The sequence below is a fragment of the Erinaceus europaeus genome, chromosome 7 (assembly GCF_950295315.1).
Source record: "Erinaceus europaeus chromosome 7, mEriEur2.1, whole genome shotgun sequence".
NCBI lineage: Eukaryota > Metazoa > Chordata > Mammalia > Eulipotyphla > Erinaceidae > Erinaceus > Erinaceus europaeus.
The window spans coordinates 10,265,452-10,276,156 of record NC_080168.1 but is presented as its reverse complement, the minus strand read 5'-3'; the positions used below and the strand labels follow the sequence as shown (position 1 = coordinate 10,276,156).

General features: G+C 41.8%; 1 protein-coding gene across 7 annotated transcripts in view; it reads left to right on the top strand.

Annotated features, from left to right (window-relative positions):
- The first annotated feature begins 8,564 nt into the window (after window positions 1-8,564).
- The window catches only part of SPHKAP (SPHK1 interactor, AKAP domain containing), a 127,150-nt gene continuing 125,009 nt past the window's right edge, over window positions 8,565-10,705 (top strand). For 3 of the 7 annotated variants that reach the window (XM_060193690.1, XM_060193688.1, XM_060193687.1), the window contains exons 1-2: window positions 8,566-8,939; window positions 9,020-9,286. In XM_060193690.1, the coding sequence (XP_060049673.1) occupies window positions 8,908-8,939; window positions 9,020-9,286 (299 nt within the window). In that variant the 5' untranslated portion in view covers window positions 8,566-8,907. Of the gene's footprint in view, window positions 8,940-9,019; window positions 9,287-9,801; window positions 9,924-10,705 lie in introns of those variants that run through there. The other 4 variants (XM_060193692.1, XM_060193689.1, XM_060193694.1 and 1 more) reach the window with 4 other exon arrangements.

Here is a 10,705-nt window from a genome sequence, read left to right as displayed (position 1 = left end):
GGTGATGGTGGTGATTGGGCGTGGGGGTGTGGGGTGTGTGTGTGGGGGGATGGCCATCAAGAAGCCAATAGCAGCCCACAGCCTCCTGAGGTACCTAAGACTTGAGCTTGAAATGTTAGTGGTGAAGAAGTTGTGGACGAGCTGGCAGATTTTCCTCGATGCTCCTACTTGGGGGAAAAAAAAAAAAGATGATTTCTAATAATAATCACTGCTGTGGATAGCACTGTCAAGCCATTCAAATGAGGCTGACACTGTGGAAAACATCTGCCAGGCCTTATCTCACTGAATCTTCATAGTGCCCCTTCTTCTTCTAGCGTTTGCCTTTCTTCCGTAGCCAGTCAACAGCGTCAGGTTGAGCCTGATGTAAAGTTTCGAGACCTCCTTTGAATCTGGAGAGGTGGCAGTCGTTGACTATGTGGGTCATAGTCTGTCTGTAGCCACAGGGGCAGTTCGGGTCGTCTCTGGCTCCCCAGCGATGGAACATAGCGGCGCACCGGCCATGGCCTGTTCGATAGCGATTGAGGAGGGCCCGATCATAACGTGCTAGGTCAAAGCCGGGTTGACGCTTGCAGGGGTCTGTGATGAGGTGTTTGTTCTTTACCTCAGCTGACTGCCAGCTCTGTTTCCAAGAGTCTGGAACAGAGAAGTTCAGTGTAGGCGTAGGGGACCAGATTGGGTGACGAGACGTCAAGCGTTGGACAGGGTGGGCGAAGATATCCGCGTATATTGGCAGGTCCGGTCGAGCGTAGACGTGGGAAATGAACTTAGATGATGCCGCATCCCGACGAATATCTGACCCCTATGAAACAGTCATAGGGAAATTAGAATTTTGTCAAAATGTTGGCAGTAGGAAATTGTGACTCGGAAAATAAAGAAAGGAGAAAAGGTATTTCATCACCAAAGCCATATAATCAGCTGATATGAGAAAAAGAGGGGTTATTTGAACATTATTAAGAAACAAGAACAATATGTTCTCCTCTTAACAATTAGGATTCATAGACAAAAATAATTGCGAGGGATCCTGTTTATAGGCTACAAAGACTGGAAGTTACCAGGTCTGGTAGTCTCAGAGAGACAGAGGCAGTCATTTTTAGACATACCATGAAATATCAAACTATCACAACAAATGCAATTCAAACCTTTTTTTTTAAGTTAAAAATTAGTCAGTTTTTGTTTTTTTTATCATCCCAACACTAGATGTCTCTTCTCCCCCCTTTCTATCATAAGAACTCCCATTTTTTCTTTATTATTATTAAGGATATGTTAGTTCCTGAAGTTTGGTTCACTACACATTACTCATCTTGTTTTGGTTATTAGATTGGTAGTAATATTCTCTTGTAATTATTTTTCATCTGGGCCATAAACTCAACTGTTTTATTTGATGATATAATTACTCGTGATTTTTTAACAATGCTAAATTTTTAAAAGAATCTGAGATTACTTGCTTCATGGTATCCATTGTCAGTCCATATACAAACACTGTTATGTATTTAACTACATATAAAGTACACAATATCCAAGCATACATTATCTGATACTGGTTCATGTTTGGTTTCCCATTTCATTCAGAATAAAATGAAATTTTCTCGTCACTTCCTATCCCAGGATTCCTCACTCTCTTGCCATATAACAACCTCTGTTTGTCCCATTTTAGGTAGAGAGAGAGAGAGAGAGGGCCTAAGGACCCTTTGCAATAGCTGCACCATCTACCTGGAATATTCTTGCCATCCAGGATTTTACTCCCATCCAGGATTTCCTCCAGGTATCACAGTAAAACCAAACCTGGACACTTAATGTGGAAAGGTACCCCTACCTCAGCACTTGCAATTCCTCATCCCAACCTCTAGTATTTCCATTAGAATATTATTTGAGGAGCCACATACATGTGGACTGCTTAGTCAAATAAAGAGACAGGGAAGAAACAGACACAGAGAGAACTCTACAGAACTAGAGTTCCCCGAGTGCCATAGTGCTCCCATGTGGTACCTGAACTGGACCCTGTACTGCGTGCACAGCAAGGCACAACCCTCCCCAGTGGCCTGTCAGTCTGTCTCTGTTATTCACTTATTTCATAAATAAATGTGTTTAAAAATTTACCAAGTATTTTTATTTACTTTCTTTGGATATCAATACTGTTTGAGAAGGGAAGGGAAAGATAGAGGGAGAAACACACACATACCTCACAGACCTCTAAGACTGCCTTACCTCTCTCTCGTGGAGCATTTCCCTTGCAGGTAGAGACCAGGGCCCTGAACCCACATCTTTGCCAGGTACACAATTTCCAGCCCCTCTATTTTTCATTTCTAGATGAGTTGTTAATTGCATCACACCACTAGAAAGTGTGCGAAAGAATAAGTATTACTGGATATTCGACTCATTGATAGAACTCAAGTATTTTAGGTTTTACATTTGATAGGAAATGAATAATTATTTACAAAAAAAAAAAGATGACTGAGAAGTGATGTCAGTCTGTAAGGCTTACTGAGAAATCCAAAGTTGTATAGAATAACTTTAAAAATGTGCTTCCTGGATGCCCAGGCACTTTTATGAGGATAGGTCTCGGGTTTATTCAAATAACAAGATTGGGAACATTTTTCATATTAGAAATTACACCTATCTCATTGTGAAATCTTCAGTAACTTGTCTTCTCCCTAATCCTGTTCTGTTATATAAAATGAGATGTTTGAAAAGCAAGTCTTGCAACAGCTATTCAGTATTGACTCATAGAGACTTAGCATGTTAGAATCATTTCAGAAGCTTCTTTAAAATTCAGGTGTCTCTCTACCATCTCTAAAGATTCTTATTTTTTTTTTTAAGAAAGTATTAATTAACAAAACCATAGGGTAGAAGGGGTACAACTCCACACAATTCCCACCACCCAATCTCCATATCCCACCCCCCTCCCTGATAGCCTTCCTACTCTCCATCCCTCTGGGAGGATGGACCCAGGGTCATTGTGGGTTGCAGAAGGTAGAAGGTCTGGCCTCTGCAACTGCCTCCCCGCTGAACATGGGTGTTGACTGGTCGGTCCATAGTCCCAGTCTGCCTCTCTCTTTCCCTAGTAGGGTGGGTCTCTGGGGAAGCGGAGCTCCAGGACACATTGGTGGGGTCTTCAGTCCAGGGAAGCCTGGCCGGCATCCTCATGACATCTGGAACCTGGTGACTGAGAAGAGAGTTAACATACGAAGCCAAACAAGTTGTTGAGCAATAAAGATTCTTATTTAATTGATCTTTGGAGACTTACACACTGGGAGTCAGCCAGGGTTGAGACCCACTAACCCAAAGATCATTGTTCATCTATGCTCAAGAGTAATCTTCAGTGAGTAAAACTGAATGTACATGGGTTATTAAAGTCGAATACTATGTTGAGCCTATTGAAATGTGTCTCACTGGGGTTGACTGTTATTGCCAATGTGGCTGTAGACATAGGAAGGTACTGGGGTGGGGAGGTAAATTAAAATTTGGGATCACAGCTGGACTCTGATAGCTTCATCCATTTCATGGCTACCTCTGAATACACTGACTTATGTTGTAGATTTTCAATCTTCTCAAATACAGAGTAAGCTTCATGTCTTACAATATGCTCAAAGTTGAGTCGGTCTTTTGCTATCTCAACACAAGTGGATCTTGCTTATTTTCAAGTACGCTAAGGAATTGTGCAAATCTGGTATAAATCACTTCAGGATCTATGGCTAGAATTAAATTTGGATCAGAAACTTGAAAATCCTCACATTCTAGCTCTTTGAATTTGTCTCAGAAATGTGAGTCAAGTCAACTAATTTCTGACTATGCTTTGAAACCTCATAAAAGAACAATGCCTGGCACCTCCCTACACCCTTGAGAGTCCAAATTCTGATGGCATCCATCCATTTATCCAAGCATCCAGAACCATATGTTAATTACACCTCCATCTTCCTGCTATCTTCAGTGGAAGAAGTACCAGAAATGAGAACTTTGATAGACTCAAGGTTTTACAAAGGAATATTAAAAACAGTCTAATGTTTCCAGTGTTTCAGGACATCATAGTCTCCATTTGCTTTTCTAAATATAAATTCCTCAATTATTTTTTGTAACACGATGTACAAAAGTTACAAATATCCTAATTAATTTGTGGGGAACTTTGTATCTTTGCTGTACTGGCAGATGTGGTCATCATTATAATTGCAAAATACTAGAATGTTCTACTGTACAACTATTCAGAGCCTCAGCCAATAAAGAACATTTTAATTGTGGGAGTTGGTGCTAATGGTTTACAGTACAGTTGTGGACACATCGGTAAAGAATTTTTTGTACTTATGTGCACTTAACCCAGTGCACTACCAACTGGTCCCTAAAGAAATTTTTAAGGATTGGAGTGCACAGAGATATTTTTCTTGTCTCTTAACAAGTATCTTAATTAATTGTATCTTAATGTCTAACACACATTGTAGGCCACACTTCTTTTGTACAACAGCAATTTCTATCCTGGTATTTTACTTATTCTCTTTTTACTCTCTCTCTTTTTTTTTTTTTTTTTTTGCTTTGGACACACTCTATTAATACTTAGGTTTTTAAACAATATATTTTATTTTAATTTTAACTTTTCTCTGTCCTATCAGATAAAATAGAAAGAGAAAAGAAAGGACAGAATAGTTGCTGGGAATAACGGAATTGAAGTGCTGGCACTGACCCACAGCAGTGACATTGGTGGCAAAAACAAAACAAACAAAAACTATTAGTAGTGTCACCAGACTCTAGATTAGGATGATATGAGACAAATTAAATAACAACCCTAAACCGCAATTTTTATGCTCTAGGATTTTATTCCTATTTTTATACCATCTCATCTGGAATCTATATCTTAGGAATTGTAATACTAACCATTAACACTATCTTTTTTTGCAGGCCACATTTCTTTTGTACAACAATAACTTCTTTCCTGATATTTTCACATGTTCTCTTTTCATTCATTCTTTTTTGTAAGTGGTGAAATATACATGATGCCTATAAGTATTCTGGAAGAAAAGCTTCCTTGCTGGGCAGTACTTATTTTAATCATTCAAGGTAAGCATGGGGGCATGAAGAGACTAAGAAGATAGTGTGGGAAGGCTGAGAAGTGTGGGAAGGCTGTGAGGAGAAAGTTCCGATTCCCAGTTCTCAGAGTTGGCTTTACTTTCCACTCAACATGAGAATTAACTGTGAAGAACAAACTTTAGCTGCCAAATACTTCACTGGGAAAGAGGGAAATCACTATAATTATGACATAATTCCTCAATTATCATTTCATGTATTTTGAATGTATTTTTGCTTATTTATTTATTGGAAGAGATAGAGAGAAATCATGGGGAAGGTTGATTGAGAGGGATAGACAGAGAGACACCCGCAGCACTGCTTCAATGCTTGTGTTGCTTCCCCTCCGCAGGTGGGGAGCAGAGTCGGAAACCTCTACACTTGAACGTTGTAACATGGACGCTCAACCAGCTGAATTGTTGTTGAGTTTCTTAAGCTACTAAATTTGCTGTCAAATTGGGATAAATTCAGGAGTATTTCGGAAGCCATTCCCTCCAGCTGTGGACCAAGCAACGCCAATATCTTCCCATCTCTAATCTCTGATAATCTGGTAAACTGTGATCTGGTATAGGTTAAAAATCAATTTGAGAAGTTAATTCCTTTCTTGGGCATATAAATATTAATGACAGCTTTATCTTATTGATGGATTGACCCTTGATCCCTGTATATTTCCAAGCTATGTTTCTTATTAACTTGTTTTGCTACAAGTCTAATTTATGTGCTACGAATATACCCCTTTTCTCGTGAATTTAGGTTAAAATAACTTACTTGGGCCAAGGAGATAGTATAAGGGTTATGCAACAGATTCTCATGTCTGAGATTCCAAGGTCCCAGGTTCAGTCTCCAATACCACTATAAGCCAGAGCTGAACAATGCTCTTCTCTCTCTCTCTCTCTCTCTCTCTCTCTCAACCAAAACACTGCTTAGCTCTGGCTTATGATGGTGGTAGGGGTCGGGGGAGGGATTGAACCTGGAACCTCAAGCATGAAAGTCTCTTTGCATAACCATTATGCTATCTATCTCCACCCCTCAAGCGTCTCTTCCAATCACAATGTTATGTTCCCACAAGTCAACTACAAAGGAAAAACTAGGTAAAAAATTAAAGGATCACTCTTTCTCTCCTAACTCCCTCTTCCTTCTCAATTTCTGATCTAAAATAAATGAGAGAAGAGAGAGAAAAAGAAAACATATTAGAAAATAAAAACATAAATGGGACAAGGTGGTAGCACACCTGGTAGAGCACATACAATATCAAGAAGAACTTCTGAATAACTTGAGTCAACAAAGAAAGCAAAGGAGAACTTAAAGTTACTAAAAGAATAGAAAACTTTATTTAAAGTTACTAAAACATCAATGAAACTGAATGAATAAACTCTTTGATCCTATGAGTTGCTGCAAAAGCCACATTAAGAAGGAAATTCACAACTATGTAGGTTTATATTAGTAAAAAAAAAAAAAAAGTCAATTAAGCAATCTAATCCTATATCTTTGAAAGGACCAGGAACAAGAAAGAGGAGGAGAAGAACAAAACATAGGAGGAGCAGGAGAGGAAGAGGAAGGAAAAGAGGAAGAGAAAGTAGAAGAGGAAGGAAAAGGAGAAAGAGAAAAAAGGTTATCGAAAGGAAGGGAAGTAAATTCTTCCGTTCTGTTTAGAGAATCTCCTTTAGCCATTCTTTTAGGTGATGGTAGATTTTCTTCATCTAAAAACATGATAATTTCACCTTCAACTTTTCAATATTGGGGTAAATGCTAACTGTATTGAATGACTCCAAGACACTAGAACTTTTTAATATTTTATTATTGGATAGAGACAGAGAGAAATTGAGAGGGGAGGAGGAGATGGATAGGAAGAGAGACAGAGAGACACCTGCAGCTCTGCTTCACCACTCAGGAAGCTTTCCCCTTACAGGTGGGGAGCAAAGGCTTGAACCTGGGTCCTTGTGCATGCAATGTGAACACTTAACCAGGTGCACCACTGCCTAGCCCCAAAGACAGTGGAATTTCTAAGAGGCTCTCTCAGTGTCTGTCACCTCCAGACTCACAATGGATCAGTCAGGTTGCAAGACCTCTTCTGCTTTATGCACAATCCCCCCTTTGACCCCCAACCTCCACTGAATATTACCTGTGGAACAGTGGAGGCAGGACCTCAATGTCTCTTTATTGTCTTGGAGTCAGGGCAGACAAAGATGCAAAGTCCTCTGAGAAGCCATATAGTGGATACATTTTGTAGGGAGTCTGGAAGCCTTGACCATGAGAGTTTCAGCATAAATCTATTTACTCCTAACAGTTCTTCTTCATGAAGGGCTGGTTATGTACAAATAATAATCACTAATGCCTGATTTTTGTCTAAACTTCCTAGGTTCAAGCATGCTGCTAGCAAATGAATATAACCAGTGCTTTGGAGTCAAATGTTGCCAAAGACACTAGTGGAACTTTGGATCTGTGTTAGTCTGGGGCAGTAAAGCCACAGCAGCAAATATATATTTCTGGCAAATACTTTCATTGGATATAGGATTCCACATTAATGGTTCTTTTCCTTGATTCTCAAAGAATTTTTTCTTTATTTCTATTGGGAAGTTTTATGTTTTACAGAGTAGTCATTGACACATAGGTACGATTTCATTATGCACCCCAAATTTCTTTTCTACCTCTTCCTTCCACTCCCTCTCCAAAGTGTTTTGCTTTGATCAATACATGATACTCAGCCCATGTTTCATTTTGTGTTTTCCCTCCCTGTTCCTATTTATTAAGTCCATTTATGTGTGAGATTGTTTGGTAGTTGTCCATCATTTCTTGGCTTATCTCACTTAAAGTTGCATCTGCGATGACATGAAAGAGCTGTCTTTATTTTTAACAGCTGAGTAGTATTCCACCACATATATCACAGTGAAAGTATTCGCCAGAAATGTAATTTTATTGTCACAGTCTGGGTGCTCTCTGTTCTGTAAAGATAACAATCACCAAAGTTTGAAGTCTCTCCAGGAGCACTGGCTGCTAGCAGGGAGGCATGAGTGAAGAGCCAGGAAGAAACCTAACTTAGATCATGCCTTAAGGCTCAGAGGTCCCAGTTTCAATTCCCCAGCACCACCAAAAACCAGAGTTTTTGTTCTTGATTAAAATTATGAATATAGTAATTATGTAATAGATAATGTATATAATATATATCAAATAATAAAATTTTAAAGGTGCATGAGTGTTATGAAGAAATCAATCAAAACCTGGAAAAGAAGTTCAAGGAAAAAGAAAGGCCTAGGACATCAGTATTAGGGATCAGTGGCAATATAGACTGAGGTGAAGACAAAGTAAAATTAAGAGAAACAACCAAAGAAATGGCCATTCAGTGAGGACAAGCAGGAATTGCTGGGGGCCCAGGGTGTGAATGTGGCAAAGTGGCTAAAGAATTCCAGGGCTCCCTTGTCTGCTAGAGAGAAGACAGAAAGAGAGAGGAGGTGAGCTGACCCCAGAGAAGGCAGAGGGACTTGTGTCACAGTCCCCTCCACTGGGCCTGGGGACCCTCCAGGCTTGTTCAGAAGCAGCTGAGCCTGGGCTGCCAGGGAGGAGGGCAGAAGCCAGCAGAGAGGGTTGGAGCTTGGACCCAGTGTTCCTGAGGGATCTGAGCTGGGAGCAGGGAGCAGGGAGCGGGGAGGGCATCCTCCACAGTGGCCACTGCACTTCCTAGCCGGGGAGGAGCGAGTGACTCTGGCAGCAGCTGTAGCAGCAGCAGCAGCGGCTCTGAGATCCCAGCCTGTGCGCCTGCCTTTCTGTCCTAGCGCTCTGTCTGTCCCCATTCTGGGAGCAGGTTGTCAGATCCTAGATTTTCAGTCCTTGCTCCGCACTTTCCACCTCCCTCCTCCAATCATGGATGGCAACTCCCTGCTCTCCCAACTGAGGTAAGACCAGCTTTCTTCTTCTCCAAACCCGGGGTCCCTGGAACTCTCCCTTTGCGCGCATGAACTTGTCCTGCGTACAGGGCTCAAGGCTCCGCTGAAGGAGACTGGAGTTGGTGCATTTGGCATAAGATGAGCCGCTGTCTGGTGAGCGTGATCCCTCCCTGTGCGCTGCCCCATGCACTGGGCGATGCTGGGAGCTGGGTGCGGTCTGTGCTCCGAGCGCCACAGGCTGGGGGACAGCGCTGGCCGGCTCGCTCAGCTGGGGGGGGGGGGGATCCAGCAACCAGACCTTCCGTGGAAGCAGCCTGGAGAGGTCTTGCACCTTGGGAAGACAGGTTTCAAGCAAGGTAGGGAAATAATACTAATAATAATGAAATAAAATAAAACGAGCAAGACAAGAACAGGACGAGTGTCTAGACTGAACTGGCATGGCAGTGCATGTGGAGGTAAAGCTGGGGGGGGGGTGAACAGAGAATGAGCCCACTCCTAGATTGCACTTGACAAGACTATTGGACTGAAAAGCCCCAGGTCCTCTCCTGAGATGCCCTCTAGTCCCCTTCCAGCCTGGACTTCCTCCTTAGCTTCCCAAGGCCACCCACTGAGGGGTCATTCTGGCTGCCCCAATCATTTCTGGAGTCCCCTCACTTGTCACCTAGGATCCTGCCTGGTAAGGAGCAAAGTATTTCCCTGGTTTGTTGCCTCCTGTGTCTTTCTCTTCTTTTGCCTCTGCTCTGTGCCAAACAACTCAGTTGTTAGCCTATTGAAGAAATTGTTCTTTTGGTTTTTGTTTAATTTCTACCCCTGACTGGACTTCAAGGATAACTTGGGGCTATTGAGCCAGCTGTTTCCCCATTTCCCCCAGGTGGACAGGTGGCTGTTGGGCTCTTTGTGTTGTCACTGAACTCCACTCAGAGGGAGAGCTTAGGATGTTCTGCTGGAAAGAAACAAGTGTCTCCTGGCTGATCACACCATTGGCTGGGCAAGGTATTTAGGCCTGACTATCTTATCATTCCTCAATCCTTCTCCCCCTTCCCAAGCAAACATCTGGGCAGCTGCCAGTTGAAATCATGCAGCACTGACATAACGGTTTAAACTGGCTCACTTGAAGAGTAGCATAACCCAGCGTCTGCCCAAGGGCACACACAGAGCTGCTACTATATTGCCAAGTAGTGAAGATGGGGGTGGGAGTGGAGGTGGGGTGGTAAAACAGGATGGAGATGGCTTCACAGCTGAGTTGGAGGCTGCCATCTAGAGACATGAATCATTTTTTATCTTCTGCAGTGGGGTAGAGGTCCCCCAACTCCACAGGCACTTCCTCTTCAAGCATCCCTGAGCTGTGGGGTGTAATTTAGTTTCTATGTATCAAGTGAAAAATCTCCAGCCTTAGCCCAGTGCCTCAGTGCATGGTAAGGACAATAAGAACTGTGGGGAGGGGGGTGGGGTATGGATCAGAAATTAGTACTTTATAATGAAATGGTAAATGATGTGCTATCAACAGTCCACTGAAGGTACTGTATACTATAAGAGGTTCTTTGCTTAAAGTCCAGTTTTGCCAATCAATACTTGAGTGCCAAAATGAAGACTGCATCCCTATTCAAACAGGTGAAACTTTTCCCAAAATTCTATAGATGTATCATGTCAATAACTCCTTAGAATTACATCGATTGTTATTCTGTAAAATGGCCTTCTAAAGAGCAAAACACGTTCAATAGCATTGCTCTGTGTCTTGTAGTTGCTTATAAAAAGCACTGCAAGAAATCTAACAT